Here is a 21,277-nt window from a genome sequence, read left to right as displayed (position 1 = left end):
CGTTGTGACCTCTGTGATTCCTTGGCAGGATTCAGAATAATGCCATGTGCAGTAGGCATTGTCTTTTTATTCAAATGTGTCTATCAATTGAAGAATAAAATCCCTCAGATGTGTTCAACAATCATAGACAAGGAATGCCGTGTATGGCTTTCGTCAGTTTAATGCACATACTCTCTGAGACTGAGAAATTTCAAACTTAGATGTAATGCTGAATTTCAAAAATGTGAGATTGTGGGGAGGGGAAGCTGACTTTGTGGGAGCACATCTTCCTATCTTCCTCGGTATTTGTGTTTGTTCAAAAATTGAGAGCCAACATGAGCAGAATGGTCATTCTACCACACTGCAAATCTGGCATTTTTCCAATGACCCCTAGATAAGGACAGCAAAGCAGGTTGGACTGCCATAACACTTGACACAATTCTTGTCCTAGCCTTCTGCAGAGTAGGATTACTTGGGTCCAGCTTGGCGCTGGGAACCGAGGGTGGAAATCTTGAGTAGGTGCTGTGTGTGGGGGCTGGCACATTCTGTTTGTTAATGAAGCAATGCACAACCGCACAGCTGCTGGCGGGACCACAGAGTTGAAATGTGAGTCAAGGAAATGAAAGGAAAACCTGAAAACTGAATCAAGACCTACAAACACTGCCAAAACCTGGACGAACCAAGCAGCAGACATAGAAAGTACCAGAAAAGATTATGGAAAGTGTGTGTATGAAGGTGCATTTACTATGTACAGCCGGGGTATGCTGATTTATATCACTGGAAGGTGTCTCAAGAAGTGGATCTGAAGAACACCTCTCAATGGAAGAAGAGTACTACCTGTCACAGTCTGTGTGCTGTCTGCAAGTAGAGGCAGTGTGCATGTGGTGTTTGTAAGCAGACACAGCCCTGCTCGTAAGCACAGGCAGTCTATATATGTTGCTTGTAAGCACAAGCAATCTATATATGCTGCTTGTAAGCAGGGACAGTCTACATGTAATGAAGGTAATCAGACATAGACAACACATGCTGTTTGTAAACAAGAATTACAGTATGTTTGTAAGCATTTCTGTTCTCTGTGTGATCAAGCAAAAACTGTAAAAGCTAATAGTGTTACAAAGTAGAGAAAAGGTGCAGGAGAAAAAGTGGGGAAATGGGAGGTTGATGTTTTTTAACACTGAAGTATGTGGTGGGAGAAGGGTAAAAATACAGAACGTAAGAAGCAAATGCACTTTCATGGAGCGACTTTTTACAAAAAAGGTCCCCAGTAAGCAGAAACACGTGGAAGCATTATAAGAGCCAGTCGGAGAGATGGTAAACAGGTTATTCTCCACAGGTGGGGCAAAGAGTAGTTGGATTGGCTAAAACAAATAAAACCATCAAACAGAAAGTAAGCAAAACAGTGACAAACAAAGAACCAATGGAAAGAAATGCTGGCTGGCAGGCTTTGACTTAAAACAAGCATTGGCACTGCCAGTAGGTCTCGCCTTTGGGACCTACTGGTTTTGCCATTGCCTTTGGCGATGCCCTTCAGCATTGGCAAGATGTAGCATGGGCAAAACAAAAAAACATCAAGTATACATGTGCTTGGCGAGTATCTCATGACATAACACTCTTCTTCCACTGAAGGGAGCAAGATAGCGTGACGCTGGCTTTTGAACAATGGGACATGACACCACCACAGAGAATGATTGAAAAGCTTTGTGTGTATCCCTAGAAACAAACTTTTCAAGCGAGAGCTCTGAAAATAATATGCTAAACTTAATGTGAAAATTTGCCCCTTAGTCTGACTTTTATGCGTGGCTAATGTTTATTAGTGACAGTGTCTTGTAAAACAACCCTGAATTGGAGAGAGCTGAATGTATTCGCTGCTCATGTATTTAAACAAGAGGCCAGTTGTACAAGTTTAGCTCCATACCCATCATTTCTCCACCCACTACACCTTAATTTCTGTATATTTTACCAAAGATGTAATTGCACCGAAACCTGTCAGTTTACTGACTGTGTTAGGTGCACATATTTCTAATGGTAACCAAAAGTCCTTAGTTCGGTCCACAGGTCTGTCTGCCATTGAGTAGTTTGTTTGTCGAAGATGACCATTCTGGCAGTCATGGGATTCTATCTGGAGACACCAAGGGGCGTGGCTAAATTGAGAGTATTCCACATAAAAGCATATATTGACACCTATCATGAAAGGAAAGCGTAACGTGTGAGAAGCAGGCCCATGGAATCAGTTGTCTGTTTTGTATTCAATTAATAGGAATATTCAGTGTGAGAGGCGCTGCCACTTTTATGAATAACAGCTTTCACGTTCTGCTTTTTTAATGACTGTTTTGTCACAGAAACATGCTCTCATTTTCAGTTGGACATCCTAAGTCAGGGACTTGACTTAGCCATGCATCTTAGTGCGACCGACACATTTAGACTATGAAGTCTATGTTATCTTGTTTTGCTGTTAAGACCAAACTTCCTGTTTGTGCGAAGCAACTGAGATACCAGAATGGGCCCGAGACACATCACCTGCCACTCATAAGGCCTATGGTTGTATGCTAAAAATCAGGTTTCTTAAAACTACCAAACAGAAGCATTTCTTTGCCGTTTTAATACCGTTCCTGTTTATACACATATCATCACTGAGAGGACAGGGTAATAGCTGCGAGTGAACGAGAGGCTGTGGATTATAAGACAGAGACCTTGGACTCTTCCCACTCAACGGTTGTGTATATATAGTTAATAATGTATGTTAAGAACACCAGTGCAGCAATCTGCTGGGTGCCATGGGAGACTCATGTGTAAGTTGCTAACTGATGAAACAAAATGCAGACCCGAGTAGCAAGCATGTATTATAAAATGTCGCACCGCCTGCTGTTGTCTGGGACCTCTCAAACACATCGCCGAAGATCAGTTTTGTCAGCTTTGTGGCTGGGTGTGGAGTGGGCGTCCTGAAGCATTGGCGATACACAACCACCACTGGACCAGGCCTGTAGGCACTGCAGTCTGATCCGAACAGCCCGGTACATAAAGAACGCCTGGACCTAGTGGCGGTTGCTTGTGATAACGCTCTGAACACTTAGCTGCCTCATGCCGACTCTGTGTTCCTCATTGGCTTGGTGCTTCTCTGCTTCTTCATGCTGTTACCCAGCATGAGAGAAGCACTTGGATTGGTCTGAGCGGCCTGAAGTGCCACTCAGCTAGGAACTGGGAGCCTGCATTGGCTCTTCACCTTGGCTGTGCAATGCAGCCCGGATGGAGAGTCCTAAGTGTGCATGTCGGTATGGCCAGCCTTGGACAGCCATCCGACTGACACGCGCAATTAGAGTGCACACCATTCCTTCTCCCCCTGCTGCAGACGAGGATCCCCTGCCCTGTGAGGAGGAGGAAGCGAAAAATAAAATGATAATACAATAATTGTATTATCATTTTAATTTTCTGCTGCTTTTCAGCAGTGTGGTGACGCTCCTCCACCATAGCGGAGGGGTCGCTCCTGCATGAACCACCCCGTTTATCAGGGACTGAGTCATACAAGCACTATTCATAGGCATGTTTTGCTCCCACTGTTCACCCTTTCATGAGTATTTCTGTTACATATGTGCATTTGCTTACAGTGCTGATTGAAATACATCGGTCAGTTTTCCTTCAGTCCACTACAGGCACATAGCTCCCGTCAGCAGCGCAGCCCTTTCAGGGATCATTTTGACTGTAGATTAAGCATGACGAACATGAGAGCAGTGCTTGGAAGGGCAGGGTGTGTGGGACCCGGCAAAGAGCCAGTTACAGGGGCTGCGGCAGTTGCCTTTATACCTTCACTGTTATACGGAACATCTTCAGGGAGAGAACAGATTTGCACAGACTCACACTGTTTGCAGTGCTCAAGTTTAGACACAGCATTAGAGCTCAGTCGCAGCAATCCAAAGTTCCTCTGTACATGTCTCGGCAACATGGCGCAACGCTAATGTGCTGGGCAGTCCCCAGCTCAGCCATAACCAACACTTGTGAAAAGCACTCTTAAAGAAATAAAAAAGTAGTGCAGAAACAATGCACTACAATACCAGCAGCGTATGTTTAAAAGTAGTTGGGCAGTGCTCTTGGGGAGGGCTGAGCACTGAAAGACGCATGACCTATGCATGCCCTTGACAAATGGGGAGAACAAGAATCTGAGCGACGATGGTGCCAGAAAATGGGAAGCCTATGGACGGGCTGTAGGGCCACACAGTAAATACAGCGTATCTCTTCAAGACACCGCATGCGCGCCATCTAGAACCAAGATCTAAAAAACGACTTCAAATGACGGAAATGCCTCCACATCATACACTGCTAACCATTTGTTAAGCCTGCAGAAAATATCCTACAGGAAGTCCCATTTTATTAATAAGTAAAAAAAAAAAATAGCTACGAGCCCCTTATAATTTTGGATCGTTCTGCACCAAATCTGCACATTCTTAAGATAGCCTCCCAACAGTTTAAAGTTGCTTGGGGACAACAAAAGATGCCTTGGTCTCGGCCACTTCATCCTGGCAAACAGTAAAGAGGATTTACAAAAAACGTCACCCTCGCCTTGCTTGAAGGCCAGGGAATGACAGAATAAGACTCCTCCAAGGACGAGGAGGGAATACACGTCTCCCCTTTCCCCCATGCCCAAGTGGAAGGAGGGAAAATAAATTTGGCATCCCTTGCCGTGAACAAGGGCAGGGGCGTACATCCATACCCGCTTCACCTTGCCAAAGGGTAAAAGTGCAAAATAAACATTCCCTCACCTCTTGAGTAAGTGTAAAAATAGGGCGCTAGCAGGGTAAAAACTGATACAAAACTAGACAGCTCACAGATGCACCAGGGTCGTTTGTGCACTGCCCACTCCAAACTCAAAAACATACTATAACTCCTACCACCAATGTAAGAAATTAGGTTATTGTTCTGAGGAAGGGGGTGAAAGTCCCACTCAGGCAAAAACCACAATCCTTTCAGGGTGAACCATAAGTCACTAGATTAACCCGAGCTTAACCCTCTGGTGGCTTAGCCATAAAAGCAATCAGGTTTCATTTGAAGATAATGTGTGAAGTATTTATTCAGCACACAAACAGTAATAATGTGAAACTACAACACATGAAAAATCCCAAACCAACTTAGAAAAATAAATAAATAAAATGTGACCAAAATGAGAAAAATCCAATCAGTAAAACCGGAGAAATGCAACTGCAAAATGTTAGGGCCTGCCGTAGGGGTGAAATTTTTATAAAAGGAGGAGGCTTAGGCTATGCAAAAGTTTTAATTTGTCAGGTCAAATTGGCAGCCTAAAACTGCACTACAGGCTGCGATAGCAGACATGAGACATGTTTTAAAGAGTTACTCTAGTGGGTGGCACAAAGAGTGATGCAGGTCAACTAGCAGTTTAGGCTGGACAGTTCCTACTGGAGTATGACACATATGGCTGGTCCAAACAGAGGCAGCAATGTGTGAAAAATAACAATGTATTGGGATGCGGACCAGAGTATTTCCAAGTGGATGAGATCAACTTAAGCATTCCTTCCATCACTTTTTGTCTACTTTAGTGTGTCACCCTAAGAGGAACCGGTATGCCCAAATGTGGGTCCCATGCACACTGTGCCAGTGGAACCAAGCTATAACTGGCTGATGGGTGAAACCGGTCCTAGGTTGCTTATCTTCCGGTTCACAGAGGACCTGCCCTAGCAGTTTGGGCTGGACTGTTCCCACTGGAGCAAGGGAGCACAGTAAAGACTGATTTGCACATAGTAAATCCAAACTGAGGTGCCATGGTGTTCAAAATAACAATGGACTGGGATGCGACCCGAGTAATTACCAGTGGCTTAGAATAATTCAAGCATTCCATCCATCGTTTTTTCATACTTTAGTAGGCCACCTAATAGCACTTAATTTACAGGCCATGGATACATGCAGTACTATATATTAGGGATGCATAAGTAAATTAAACAGGCTAATGAGGTATAAGCCAATTTTACCATGTTTTAAGGAGACAACACAAGCCCTTAAGCACTGGTCAGCAGTGGTCAAGTGCACTGAGTGCTAGTGCCAAAAAACACAAATGCACTAAACAGGAGGGTTGAAGGCAAAAAGTGTGGGGTGTGTCTGCAGAGAGGGCCAAGTCCAAAATATGGTGGTATAACAATCATGTCAAAGTTAGGAAAATTCTCGTGGGGGGCTAGTGAGGATGGGGTCATGTGACAGCAGGGCAGTGTTAGGCCAGTAGATTGGTGTGTGCTCTCCCAAGGTGCTTCAGGGTGGGGATAGGCTATGCCCTTGCCCTCAGCCCCTGCTAACAGGTCTCCATCAAAACATTATGGCTTCAGGGAGGGGACAGGCCATGTATGCCCTTACCCACAGCCCCTGCTGACAGGTCTTTATTCTAAAAGCTAAAACTATATTTTACCACCATAATATGAATGGATGCTGGGGTACATTACATATGTACACATAGATATTGGCCTACAAAAACACAAATACAGTGCAGTTATGGTTACAAATCAAAACAGAAAAAACATTTAAATTCGCAAGTTATGGTTAGGATCAGAATCCATAACTCACACAACATCCATGCAAACCATAACTCGCTTATAAACTGCATGGCCGTTGAGTAAGTTAATAATACTTATCCGAACAATAACTTTTCAGTTTTACCCATCCCCCCACTGGTGCCAACTTTAAATGCGCACAGCCTAAGACCATGCTCAGTGGAGGTTGGCTGCAGGGCTGGGCCTGTCCAATCCTTCCCAGCAGTCAAGACTCTGCAGCCAGTCAATCCAGACTGTGCATGCCCAAGTGCACAGGGCCTTACCTCCTGAATCCATTCCACCAGCAGGCCTCGAAAAATCATAAAAATGTTACTAGACCTGCAGGTCGAGTAGCTTGAATAATCTACTCAACCTAACTGTAATGTACTTGACCTGGAAATGGGTCTCAAATTGTGTGATCCCAAGCAAATATTGTATTTTACAGTCGCCTGTTTCTTCATTCTCACATATGAGTGCACATTCAAACGTGATTTCAGCATTTCTACTGTAAAAAAAAATCCTCTTTTGTGTGATTAAATACCCTAAACGTTTGCTCCATGTATAATAGATTTAGCCCAAGTTTAGGGTACACATGATCCATGCATGACTTGCCTCTTAGTTTACTAATAGCTTTGCCATCAGGGCAGGAGTGTTTCTCAGTTCATGTTTAAAAACTCACTGTTCATAAATATATTACTAAAGCATGATGTGGTAGCGCACTGTAATTTACAGACATTACATTTCCAAGAAATGTCCAAAAACCTTCTCACTAACTTACTGATAAAACTATATACTGTATTAACAATTAAGTAAAGTGTTCTGACTTTTTTTCATTCTATTAAAATATATTTTTCATCACATAGAAGTAGAAAAAATGGTCTTTCACAGCTACTGAAATATATTTTGAAATGTTTGTAAAGTTGACATAGTTACATAAATGTTGTGTGTTAAGAAAAAACAAAAGCCTTTCATTTCACATAGGTCAGATTGTTCACCTTACAAAATCCTGGAACTCTGCCGTCACAAGGAAGAGTAGTCGCATCGCAAAAAGAAAACTGACTTTTGACCTCTGTCTCTGAACACAGAGCAAATGTGACAAAATTATAATTTAAAAGCACCTTAATTGCTAATTCAGTTTCTGACTGAACAGAACACCTGTTCTTGGTCTACTCCCCAAAAGGTTGGAGTGGAATCTAAAAGTAGCTCAACCTCATAAAATAAAACTGCCATAGTGAGTGGTTGAGTAGATTTTGCGAGCCCTGCCCAGAGATATGCAACTCCTGCTGTGCACAGCCTCTGACTGTGCACAGCAGGGTTGTCTGTAGGGCCTGGCCTCCGGTCAGGCCCCTCACCCAGCCTTCCACAGCCAGTGAACCTGATGCACAAAGCCTGAGCAATCTGGGATTGCCCACAGTCTGGTCGGTGAGGAGGGAGTATATATCCAGGGAGGTCTTTAGTGCTTCTATTCCGTCTATAACGTGCTCTACACTACGTATGTTTGAACAGACTGCCTTTATTTGTATCAAATACACAGTTTTAATAATTCCTTAGAGTATGCTGTGATGATGTATTGGTATTATGTCTCTCGTTTCCTTCCCCGTGTGACAGTTTCTTTCTTTGTTTCCATTGGATGTCAGGCATTCCTCTGCCTTCCACTCCCACGTAGCCAGCAAGAGAAGGGGAGAAAACAAATATGAAGCCTCTAGCAGGTACATTTTTTTCTCTTTTTATCACTTTATATTCTAGTATTATTTTTCCTTTTTGTGCATGCAGGTTGGGGTGTGGTTAGTGGGCGGAAAAAAAGAAACTTCTCTTTGTGAACACACAAGGTTTAATTAGTGCTGCCCAACGGTTCGTTGTCGGGTTCAGTAGCTTAGGTTTTGTTTCCAGTTTTTTTTTTCTTTTTATTGGGTGTCATTTGAGAAAAGAGAGAAAAAACAAACAAACTACAGTGCTGAAAAGGTGCTCTTTCCTATTGGGTAGTGGCTTACAACTTCTTTGCCCTCTTCACTTCTGGGTGCCCGTGCTTCCCAGTGCATACTTTTTTAAGAGTTAAAACTGAATGCAACTCCACAGCTTGATTAGGCATGGTTATCTAAAACTAAACTCTCCAAAGACAAGAGGAGCGAGCCAAAAACTATGGTGATTTGCAAACGTCTAAAAACCTCATCAATCAATTCATTTTTCTTTTTGCGCGAGTGCTTGGATGTCATCTTTATGGTGGGAGCCATGGCTTCAGATACTTTGGCAGGAGGATTCTCACTGTCCTTAGGGATGCCTGCTATCCTGATTAGCTCATGGAAGCCACCACCATGACCACTTCCTTCCCAGCAGTGAAGTCTATCAAGAAGGTACCATGTTTAACGAGGCCACTGGGCAAACCTTTTTGTTCAGAAAAAAGACAAAATCCCAAAGTGGGAGTTTGTTTTTTTGTGATCAAAAATTGAATGGTCCTGGCACACAGGGTGCTTATATCGTACGCATGGGTCCCATTTAAAATGTTGCCTACCTGTTTCCACCATACCTCGCATTACGAAATGGGACAAGGAAAGTAAATGACTGCAATCCTGTTCCGAACACAGCAGAATGACCATTACTGTGACCCAGCTGTTATTGACTCCAAGAGTCTTTACTGTGTACAAGGTCTTCAACCCCTTTATCAGCCTCTTTAGCACCACATAATTACTCCTAATTAGGCCACGTTGTGGGAAGGGAGACTGAAGAAGCTTTGAAAACATTAAAGCTTGTATTTCACTGCAGGCCCACAAAAGTCCCATCTGGAAAACTCGATCTACAACAGTATTTTTGTCTATTTTTATAAATGACAAATAGCTTGTGACCAATTATTAACAGAACCTTTGCGTTATGTTACCGGTTGTATCCTTCTACTCGAGTTAGTGTTCGTCTGTATGTTGCAGCCATTTGAAAGTCTATGTAAGGTACATGTAATCAGCCAGGCCTCCCAGATACCACAAATAAATCCAGACAAAATGATTCAAAAGGATCACAATTTTATGACCATCCGGAATTTACTGTGTAAAACTTAAACCTCAACTGGAATGTTTCTTAGTTCTTTGGGATCATAATAATTGGTGAATTACAGATACTGGCATGGAGAGTTTAAGTAGGCCCCTAGTAGAACAGGAGTGCTTTTAACCACTATGAGTCCTGGAGATTAGCCACAAAATATGGAAGAGGTGGAACCTGGAGAGTTCAGAATTGGAGAGCTTGAAAGAGAAAAAGCTGACTCAGGAAATTTTAATGGTACTCTGCAGGGTGAACTGCAATTTAAAAGGACAATTATATATTTACCTTAGACAGAGAAGGAACATTCTAGAAAAATTAAAGGGCAAACACTTACAAAACTTTGCCATACATCTCTATTTATAGAACTCTCATCAAGCCAAACTCTGAGCGGCCATTTGCAATGAATCTGAAGAATCCTGTGTGGGCAAGTGATTTCACTATGCAAAAAAAAGGTGATAGATGGAATGCTTGAATTAATCACAGCCACTGGAAATAGCTTGAGGTGGTATCCCAGTCTATTGTTTTTTTGCCCACTATGCCACCTCAGTTTGGACCCAGCCATTTGCAAATCAGCCTTGATCCCGATCCTCATGGGAACAGTCCAGCCTGAACTGCCAAGCCAGGTCCTCTCTGAACCAGAACAAAAGCAACCTAGGACTCGTTTTCCTTAGTTAGGGCTCTTCAGCTAGGTATAGCTTGGTTCCAGTGGCCCAGTCAGCCCGGGACCCACAGATGGCATATCCGGCGCACTTAGGGTGACAAATGCAAAATTGAAAAGGTTGATGAATGGAATGCTTAAATTAATCTCAGCCACTGGCAATTGCTCGGACTGCATCTCAACCCATTGTTTTTCTTTTTTTTCTTTTACACCATGCCACATCAGTATGGACCCAGACATATGTAAATCGGTTTTGACCCTGCTCCTCATGGGAACAGTCAAGCCCGAACTGCCAGGCCAGGTCCTCCCTGAACCAGAACACAAGCCACCTAGGACCAGTTTCGCCCTAGTTAGAGCTTTTCAGTCAGGTATAACTTCGTTTGAGTGGCTGGGTCCAAACTAAGGTGACATGGTGGGCAAACAATTGATGGATTTGGATGCGCCCCGAGAAATTAACTCACACACTCCACCCATCGCCTTGCAGGTAGTTTCACCATTACAAATACTAACTGCACCACTGAGCTACAAGTGAAAGAAGGCTTGGCAGAGGTAAAAGGAGCAAGTAATTGTTTTAGCTTTTTAATTTTAAAAAAGGCTGCTCACCAAAAATCTCTTTATAGTGCAATACTTTGAGAAAGTTCCAAAAAAATCCCAACTAGGATTCCAGGACTATTTTTCTGGAAAGACGAACATACTACACCAAAAGTGCAAATATCCCAACTCAACTGACTAACGTGAAAATACAGTTGGGCCTCGTATTGTCATCACAAAAACAACACCTTCAAATATCATTATGGAGGCAGGAAGATTGTAATAGTTTGGACTGGAAAATACATAACAATAACAGAACAATGAATAGTGTATCCAATTTAATATCATAAATATTGCATTTAAGACTCACACTGACAAAACAGGGTAATCATCCTATTAAAAGCAGTCTTCTGGTCAGAGGCTCACTTTCAAAACAAGGGCTCAGCTTTTGGACCGAATGCTTCATGAATGATGACTGGGCACATAGGTATCATACTGCTAGGGCCAGTCCTTCCTGTTACTGATATAGTCTACAGAACACGTGTTCAGCAAATCCTTTCAACCTTTTGGTGCAAGCTCTGTCTCGTTGTGATGTCTCGATGCTAGTAAATCTGAAAAATGTGTCATCAACTTATAGTGGCAAAGAAGTGAAATATTTTAATGCAACAAAACAGTTTGGCCTCTATAAAGTTTAGTTCTCATCTGAAAAGCGCATGCGCTGTCGTTTGCAAGACATTTTGTTAGCTTACAGGGGGCTTAGAAATGCCGCCCACCAGAATTATCACTGGTTAGCTTAATCATCACTGTCATTCCTTGCGTATTCTTAATCAGCTCATGCTGGCTTTACTTCCTTGTCATTCATCCCGAAGTTCTTTTTTTTACTTTAGCTGTAGCACTCCACCAGAGTGCATGTGATTGCAGGCCGTCTCTCCCCACTTCCCACCCTGCGTTATTGTTGCTTGCCTCATTATTTTTGTTCTCTTCGTTATTTTTCCTCGTCATTGCTTGCCCACTCTGTCCCCTCCTCCCACATTGTTGCTTGCAGCATAACCCCACCCTATTCACACAGTCTGGACCTCCTCACGTTCTTGCTTGCCTCCACCTGCATTCTTGCTTGTGCCACCACAATTCTGCTTTGCTGACTGCCCCACTCCCACAGCTGAGAAAAACAAGCACTAACAATGCCAACAGGTCTCGCCTATGCAAGACCTATTGGCTTTGCCAATTTTTTTTTTTATAACCTGAGAGTGCACACACACAAACAAAAAAACAAACAAAAAAAGCACTGGAAAAGCCGGTAGGTGTTGCCTATTCCAGAACTATTGGCTTTGTTAATGTTGTTCAAAATAGTCAAAAACTTGTAACTGGTGGAGGAATGGTACTTCCTTTTTTAAGTGGATCCTGGGGGTTCCATTCTGAATACCATGTAAATCTGCACCAGCATATTTAACAGGGCCCTGGGTAATGCTAACTTCGGAGGTGCACACTTACCAGGCGTGGTCCAAAGAGCTCCCACTGAAGCCCTTCTTGAAAAGTAATTAAAGAAGTAATGACCAACTCCTAGTTTAATCAACTGAGCTCCACTCGCCTGGTTTCAGCTCATGTTTCTGCACCAGAAGGACGCTTAGGTTGTAATGTTAGAAGTCGCTTGATACAGATCACCCTCACATTAATGTCTGACAGATGATTTAATTTGGTTGGTTTGAGCTCATAACTGCGCTTTGTATAGAAACAGCTGTGAGGCATTGCTTATTTGTCTACTGATTGATAAATACAAAGGGAAGAGAGATAGAAGCAATGCAGCAAAGATACACAATAGCTATTTTAGTGCACTACTGTGACACACGGTCATTTATACTGTTTACAATGCAAGTATTGAGTCACATTTAAAGAGGAACTGGGTACTTACTAATTGAACTGCCCACAAGCACATTTTCACATGAAACAATTCAATATTTTAGATGGCAGTGTTGTACCACCTAGCATTTCTCTTTACTCTGTCTTATTCTTTTTGTTTCTTTATCTATGAACATGCAGGTGTACATGTACCCAAAGCTCCTAGAGAAGACCTGAGGTGAGGTGTCTAACCCAACTTTTTGCAGGTAAGGGAAGCCTTTTATTTATCTACGTATATTCTTTGACTGTCTCACAGTATTGCTTTTTAGAGCACCCTAGGCGGTCATATTATTTACCCACTTGAGGTCCTGCTGCTGTAGTCACGGGCCTTGGAAGATGGGGGTTTATTTGTGGATGTTTATAAGTGGCTTAGCCATGACATTTAAACTGTCATGTATTAATGTCTGTACAGATTTCCCCCAGCGGGTGGCTCTCATCATTCCAACTCACTTGGTGTCACAAAAGGACTACTGACCGATTCTGCATAACTTAACTCCTGTTTTATTATTTTCGGTTTGGGGCCGTTAAGAAGGCAGAAGGTTTAGTTTATGTCCTGTACAATGCAACTACACCTCTCCCGAAGGTTATAGGCAGAAACATGTTCACCTTCGTTGAAATTTGAACAGGCAGGTTTAAACTACTCCTGTTCTGCTTTGGTTTTTAATCCTGACCCAGAGATGCACAAATAAAGATTCAAGCATACTCTGTGGACCACACTCTGCTCATCATTTTAGGTCAATCATATCTCTAAAACACCCGAAGAACCCCTCCCTCCCAGGAAAGGGGGTTGTAGCCCACACTGTGATCAGTCACCACAGTTCAAGGGGGTTCCCTAAGATGAAGCATGCCACATTTGTGTGAGTGTGGGAATTTGTCCTTTAAAACAGGATGACTTTTTGTAGCTAAACCACTTTGTCAGGTCTTTTTCGCTCATACTTCCTGTTTTTTCTCTACTTTGAATTACTTGTGTCATAGACCAGGGGAATTTTTAGTGATAAAGTTGTTTACTCTTGGGGAAATAACCCCTGCGGGTCTTTAACTTTCCCTTAGCTTGCTTTGTGAAATGAGACCCTTACTTTAAACCACAAGTAGGAAGATTGACTTATGTTCAAATGTAGACATTGGGATATGTTAATACTGGACTCCTGACAAAGACAGCTAGGCTAATGAACACCTATGGACACTGGCAGGTGAGCATAGACAGGTCTGTAGACAACTGAAAACAGAACAGGACTACCCAATCTCCAGAGAGGGATCGGGATATTTAACAAAAGAGAACAATGATGGTCCCAGAGTATTTATTCAGAGGAATATATATGTTTGAAACAGTGTAGATTGCTGGTCAACTGTTCCAAGAAGGTATGATAAAAAAAGAATCAAAGGTTTGTAAACATTTAGCCTTATTGACATATTTAAATATTAGATGTGGCAATAGGACTAAATAATATTCTTAAGCTTGTTGCTTTGGGTGGTTCTACGGGGTGGATTGATAAACTGTACTGCTGCTGTAATTAAATCAGAAAAGATACAGAAGTGCCTGAGAAAATACTGAGAAAGTGGTATAGGTGAGAACTGGCTAAAGAGTAAATGGGCATATTGCTGTTCACAAATTGCAAATCATGGCAAATTATAGAGACAGATTAATTCATTTCAGATTTTCAGAGAGGATATACAACATCAATTTGACTGCACAAAACAGACTCAAAACACCAAAATGCAACAGGTGTAGAATCCCTCATGCAGACTTTATCCCCCAATCTGGCACTGCCTCACAGATCAACAATGTTGGTGGAAACTGGAAGACGAAGAAATGCAAATGATTGAATGCTGAATCTGCTCTGGTAATGCTGCTTGGATATGCAAAGGATCTTCTCAAGCATGTGAGGAATCTCACAGTGGTGGTGATGTTTCTGGTAAAAGGTAGAATTGAGATGGGATAGATGAAAAGTCCACTTCCTAAGATTGCTCCGTGGAAGCAAAATATAGCATGCCACTACAAATGCAGAAACGTATACCACACTTCAATCTGTGCTGAGCAGACACAAAGATTTATGGGAACCTGCCCATAGCTATCTAGCAGATAAAATACCCCAATCAATTGGCAATTAACGTAAACACAAACTGCCACAAAATGATGGCTAAGTGGAGGGGAATGAGAGTATGTGATCTTTGTGGCATTAATAATTATATTACTAAACTATATGCCCTGCATATCATTAATTATTTCTTTGTTGCAATGACAACTTGCACACACATGTACCCCAATTAGCTTGTACTGAAGTCAGACCACAATGTACGAACTCTAGTATGCAAAGCTGTATGCAGATTTTGTTGAATTAACTTAAGATTTTTTATTTTTTATTTTTAAATGTGCTTTCTCCTACAAAAGTATACTGAGGTACTGTGATGAAAACAAGCATAGTAATGCAGGTCCTGTGTAGCTCTTAAAGATTTACATGAGTCCAGGTCAGTAGGTAAGAGTTGATGTTTCAAACCAACACAAATGTTCAGGGCCATCATCAGGACTAATACATATTTTGCCACTGTGTCCTTTTTGATTTTGGATAATTCTATACAAAGATAACGCATTTTTCATCTTTCTGTGTGCTTATTCTAGCACTGAGTGCTGCACTAGTTTTTTCACAGTTTCTGTACTTTTTTAGTTTATTTTGATTAAGAATGATTGCTTTTTCAGTATAGGTTGCTCTTCTATAACAACTGACATTTACTCAGTTGCTTGGAGAGCACGCACGTCAGCACATTTTAGTAGTGATATGCATAATTAGAACAGATTGAGCAAGTCTGCAAAATTGCTCAATTGCTCAATCTTCTTTGAAAAGGATGACTGGTGTGTTTAAATTCACAATCAAATACTTTTAGCGAAGATCTCCCACGGTGACAACCAGAGGAATTTTAAACACCCCCTAATTTAAAAAAGCCAGGATTAAACTATGCACACAGGTAGACACAAAGGGCCAGGTGTACGTGGTTTTGGGTTTGCAATTTCCTAATAGCAAATTCCTGTGATTTGCTATTAGGAAATCGCAAACAGCTATGTACAACAGTTTGTTTCGCACTGTTTGCGATTTCCAGGGGGGTCGAAGTTAACCTATCTCGTTAATATTCATGAGGTAGGTCGCAATTTGCGACTCACTGGGAATCGCTAAAAACAAAGGGATGGTGGTCTGCTAAGGTCAACAGACCACTGTGTCTGTGTTTGCTTTTAAATAAAGCAACTTTTTTTAATGCAGCCCGTTTTTCTTAAATGAAACGAGATGCGTTTCAAAAACAAAAACAAGAAGTTTATTTTTCATTTTTTAAGAGTAGGCAGGAATCCATGGGACCACTGCCTGCTCTTAAAAATGTTTGCACTCACATTCACAAAGGGGACGGTGTCACTTGGGGACCCCATCCCGTTTGCGAATGGGTTACCACTAACTTGAAGTTGGTGCAGGGATGTGGAATTTCCACGCCCGACGCCAGGGACATATTGTTTGTGGTCAAGGGCAACAAGTTTTTATGTTTATTTTGTCCTTGGGACATGTAGGTCCAACCCCCTGCAGCACAAACCCTTTGGCTGTCAGTTTACAGAGAAGGGAATGGTCTGCAGTTGAGGTAATATGTGTGTCCATATGTTAATGCTGTTAGAACTTTTATCTATGGTTCTTCAATGAAAAGCCTTCTTTATTAGGGTGAGCACTGTGAATAAATGTTTTGAGGTCACACTGCACTACTGACAGTGGTTCCAATAAAAAAAAAAAGTGTACACGTTTGAAAAGTTTAACAATATGACGTTAAATATAATGCTCCCAGACTGCTCTGCGATTAGATGCTAATGTTTGCAGGAGCTTGTAAGGAAGAGTGATGATTCTTTGCTTTCAAAATAGGATGTTCAGAAAAAAATACAAGTAGGAAAAAAACTGTTTCGCTACTATGAACCTTTAGGTGTTATTCTTTGAAAAGTAATTTAGTAAAATGTGGTGTTGCGTGCTAGTATTTCCAAACAATATTCTTAATGGGAAAATCTGTGTAACCATTTTCAACAAGATTATGGGAGGCATGAAAATAAACAAGCACTGTCAAAGCCAACCAGAAAATAAACAAGCACTGGCAAAGCCAACCGATCCAACTTTTTTTGTGTCTTTTGGTTTCATCAATGCCTATCTTGTTTTTACATGGCTTTTAAAACAATTTATTGTTGTGGGAGCTGCCAAGCCCTTGCTACTGTAATATACACTGGCAAAAAGAAAAAAAAATTGGGTCACAAAAAGCACAAATTGCCACCAGTTGTGTAACAAAGGCCCTGCAGCCCCCCTCAGCACAGCACCTGCCCTAAGTGAGGCTGGAGGGGGGCCTCCATGTTCTTTGTAGGGGCCCCCTCCAGTTTTGATACATCACTGATTGCCACAGTATTTCCTGGCATTGAATAAAACTATTTTGTGTGCCAATTCCTTGTGGAAGAGTAGAATGTGATCACTTACAGTAAAGCCAGCAGATAGATTAGAGAAATAGAAGTTTAATAAAAACAAAATGTCTTTGTTAACACCAGACCTAGTTAGGGACCCAATTCTTAAAGGAAGACACAAAAGTGCACCCATGGCATATGTCTTTGAATAAGTGACTTTCATGGAGTCACGAGAACTTACAGAAGTAGACCAGTAAATCGTACTCCTAGAAAATATTTGTGAACTGCATTTTAGCACAAGCAAATATGCATGTGTAGATTTGCTCATGTGAACATTTATTGAGCATTAACAAGTTCACTTTCTCTCCAACCACTTTTTTCCCTAACCCTGGAAGGACTTCTATTTCTGCCAATGTCAGGAGTAAATTTCCAACCTTTCTCATTATGAGAAAAGCTTGGAGAAGAGCTGGTGAAAATTCTTAAAACATGCAAGCTAGTAAGGGCCGCAGACTGAAAGGCTTTCTCCAGCCCACGTATGTAGATCTGTGGAAAGGTGGCAAAATAAGGACATTGCTGTAGTAGGGATTGAAATTGCAAGTATTCAAGCCCACTATAGTAGAAGCCCTGGCATAATCAGACAGGCTATTATCAGAGCTCTTACACAAGGAGTCTGGTGCTATAATTTGTTGCCCCATTACATGGCACCAAATGGACAAGTAGATTGTTTTACTGGACAAGTAGATTTAAGAAGCAGCCTGTCCCATAGACAAGTAGATATTTTAATAAATTACACACCCCTGTGGTGGTACACTGCGAATGTTTTGTTACTGCATTTCGGTTGCAAAACATTCTTACATCCCCTGTGAGTTGCTATTAGGAACAGACCCCCTTAACATACCTATTCCTAATACTGAATCGCAAATCCATGTTGCGATTCGGTAATAAGTTACTGAATTGCAAAATGGGGTTTGTACATACAAAAAGGCTCTTTTGCAGTTGCAAACAGCTTGAATCTGTGAATCAGGCCACTTACAAGCACACAAAAAAGCTATGTACAGCTGACGCAAAGAGCAGAGCTTTTGTTTGTGAATCAACATGACACACGGGGTTACATATGGTCCTCACCCACAAGTCTCCCCACCCTTAGACATACATTAAGAATTGCTGCAAGCAGCAGCTTCTGCATTTAGGCACTGGTTTTATATCATGCACCAGATAAAAAGAAAAAATACACTCCCCAGGTTTATTCTGACAGTCTGCTAGCACATGTTAAATACAGCTTCCAGAGAGCAAACTCTAAATTGTGCACTTAACATCTGACACTGTGTTGGTATACGCACTGAAGCCTGCCTTTTGCTTTTCAGCTTTGAGCACTATCTTTGTGGAACCCCAAGTCTTGAACTGCTCCGGCTTTGCCTATTTTACTTTCATTAGAGATTTCACACCACCCTGTGCAGGTCTCGCATAATTAACTGTCAGATTTCAGGCTTGATTCGTGTTTCCCTAAAACTTTAAACGAGTGCTTATCTCCTCTGTTAATGACAGGAATTATGTGTCCCTTCCTTTTTTTTCCCCTCCGTTGGCATCACTCGATTTCCATGTTACATTATATTGTGCTTTACTGTCGAAGAATTGCCCTCACCTGTGTTTTATGCTAACTATAGATGTACCAGTGCATAATACTTCCATGCTAGAAATGTTGACGCCTTATGCAGTTTTAAACCACAGAGAGGTGGACGCAGCACAGTAGAGCAAACGTAGCTATATATCTGACAAAGGGCAAAGTAAGTTGTCATAGATTTAAGTAATGCCTCCCAGTCTGAAAGGTATTTGGGCTTATCAGCCTCACTTACTTCAGTGTGGTTCTTATATATATCATCATGGGTCTTGTAAAGAGCTAAACCCATCCACATGTGACATCCAATTTGTAGTAATAATCATAGGGAGAGGAGGGCTGTTTCTTAAATAGAAGAATTTCCTACTGCACAGACTACGTGTATTTAACTAACAGGGGAGGCATAGGTCTCACTCACTCCTACAGTCACTGTCACCACACCTGAGATGGTCAGTCGTGCTTATGTCTTGACTGTATAGTGACAAACAATCAGGATTAAGATGATCTCGGAATAATGTAAACCCAGGCTTATGTCTGCCCTCTGACAATGACAGCCCATCTTAAGTCTTTCCGTGGATACTGACAATCTCCTGTCTGCCACTGGATACTCGCAAACAAGTTTATGTCTGCCACTGTGCATTGACGTAAGATTATGTATACACCTAGACATTGGCCAATAAGTCAATAACGGATAACAGATAATAAATCGATAAACTATAGATGTATATTGCTCCACACTTAAAAATTGGATGTGTCTGCTCTTGAACACTAAGACTAATGTTTCCTAGGCGTTAGCAGCCAACCATTTAGTCTATTCCGAACACGGATAATTGATGTCCGCCAACATTTGTCAACAGGTCTGTTTCCGGTACTACAAATACAAGTGGGAAAATGGAAATATATTACTACTACTAACTAACCCCTAGACTGACAGTAAAGCGTACATCCATAAAGAAACCTGCACACATGTGGGACACTGACCGGCAAACTTGCATCTACCCTTTGACAGAGAGATTCAGAATTTTGTCAGCCACCATATACTGACAGTCGGACTTACATAAGCCTCTAGGCACCGTCAGCAGGGCCAACAATCAAATCCAACACAGACAGCAAGAGCCAAGACAGAAATCGACAGTCAGATTTATGTCGACTCCCAGATGTATTTTTATAGCAAAGTAGGTTTATGTCTACCGCCAGGCACTGATTGCTGAGGTTACACCCACAGCCAGAAATTGACAACTGAATTAATATCTACCATCAAATATTAACAGCTAGTTTAACTTATAACTTCATGCACTGACAGATGATCTTATGATCATCTCCAGACACACACATCTGATGTTATGATCAACACTTGAACACAGGTTTATTACTGCCCTCCAAACACAGACAGTTGCATCTTCACAGTTACTCTTCCCTATCCAACACCTAAATTCATATGCCTTATTTAGACACTAGCATGCAGACCGAATCACGATCCTAAGAGGGCGACTCTCTATCTCTATAAGCGTTTTAATAGACAGAAGAGCACCCCCCCGACTCATGACCGACGTGCAGACTGGTATTCCACTTCGTAGCTAACAAATGGTCTCGTATATCCCTTCCAGTGGACTCAAGTCTCACTCCAGAACCTATACTGCGCGACACATCAATGTCTTCCCTATTATGCCATATTGACTCGAATCCCCTTGGTTTCTACTGGTAAAGCCCCATGAACTATCCCTGCACTATGCTTCTTACGATTTATCTTGTAGTTCCTAAGATAGGTCTCTGTGGCACTGCGCTCTAGCCGTCCGCGCTGATGTCAATTGCACATGGCTCTCTGGCTGTCCGGACTCCATTCCCTGAGGGGCATAACCCTTTAGATACAAGGGCCGTTTCCTTCTGTTCACTGTGGTTTAAGGTTCTAAAGCACGGCCTTACGGGGCCAGTGGCTATCTGCCTTTTCGTCCAATGCATAACATTTGCAGTTGCTGCTCTCTAAGGTTCATGTCTCTCATCCATCGCTTTTCGTCCCTGCGGCACATCTCTGATACTCAGTACTATTGGTGTCCTCAATGGTCTCTGCTTCCATGTCATTTTTTTCTCTAGCTGCTGCTGCTATAAGATACCGACCCCTGGCCTGCCATTGCCAAAGATGCTCAAGTGTCCAGAGAGCACACTCTGCAAGGGCCACGCCCATGCACCTGCCCACACCTAGCCCCGCCCCATTACCAGGTGTCTCCTTTCCGAAGGGGTGTCTTCTGTAGCGCCGCAACCTCGCCCCTCTGGGTCTCTAGGTCCACCACCCCACCTTCCGCCATCTTCCCAGGCTCAGGCAGCAGCCGCCGCCACCCGCAGCATGCTGGGAGTGACGTCACGCGCCGGGTCCCGGCGACGTTAGAGGGAGAAAGAGGACAAGGTAAATCTTCTCCATTCTCCGACGTAAACATGGCGGCCATCTTGGTAAGTGATGCTTTTAACTCCGAAACTGATACATTGATGTCAGTGGCTGTAGTCTGTGTCAACAAATCGTTCTAGATCAAAGTTTTGTTAATTTTTTGTAACTTTAAAAACCCTAAAAAACAGGCACGCTGTCTTGGGCTGAGCCGAATAATTCTTCACGATACAGCTTCCGTCACTGCGGCAAAGTTTTCATTTCGAGT

General features: G+C 42.2%; 1 protein-coding gene across 8 annotated transcripts in view; it reads right to left on the bottom strand.

Moving 5' to 3' along the window:
* The window catches only part of USP15 (ubiquitin specific peptidase 15), a 617,233-nt gene extending 596,194 nt beyond the window's left edge, over window positions 1–21,039 (bottom strand). For 4 of the 8 annotated variants that reach the window (XM_069229070.1, XM_069229071.1, XM_069229072.1 and 1 more), the window contains exon 1: window positions 20,847–21,038. In XM_069229070.1, coding sequence (XP_069085171.1) covers window positions 20,847–20,935 — 89 coding nt within the window. In that variant the 5' untranslated portion in view covers window positions 20,936–21,038. Of the gene's footprint in view, window positions 1–20,846 lie in introns of all 8 variants that reach the window. The other 4 variants (XR_011202307.1, XM_069229069.1, XM_069229076.1 and 1 more) reach the window with 4 other exon arrangements.
* Between the last annotated feature and the right edge of the window lie 238 nt (window positions 21,040–21,277).

The sequence above is a fragment of the Pleurodeles waltl genome, chromosome 4_1 (genome assembly GCF_031143425.1).
Source record: "Pleurodeles waltl isolate 20211129_DDA chromosome 4_1, aPleWal1.hap1.20221129, whole genome shotgun sequence".
In the NCBI taxonomy this organism is placed as follows: domain Eukaryota; kingdom Metazoa; phylum Chordata; class Amphibia; order Caudata; family Salamandridae; genus Pleurodeles; species Pleurodeles waltl.
The sequence above is the reverse complement of the archived record's forward strand: the minus strand, read 5'-3'. Positions and strand labels throughout refer to the sequence as shown.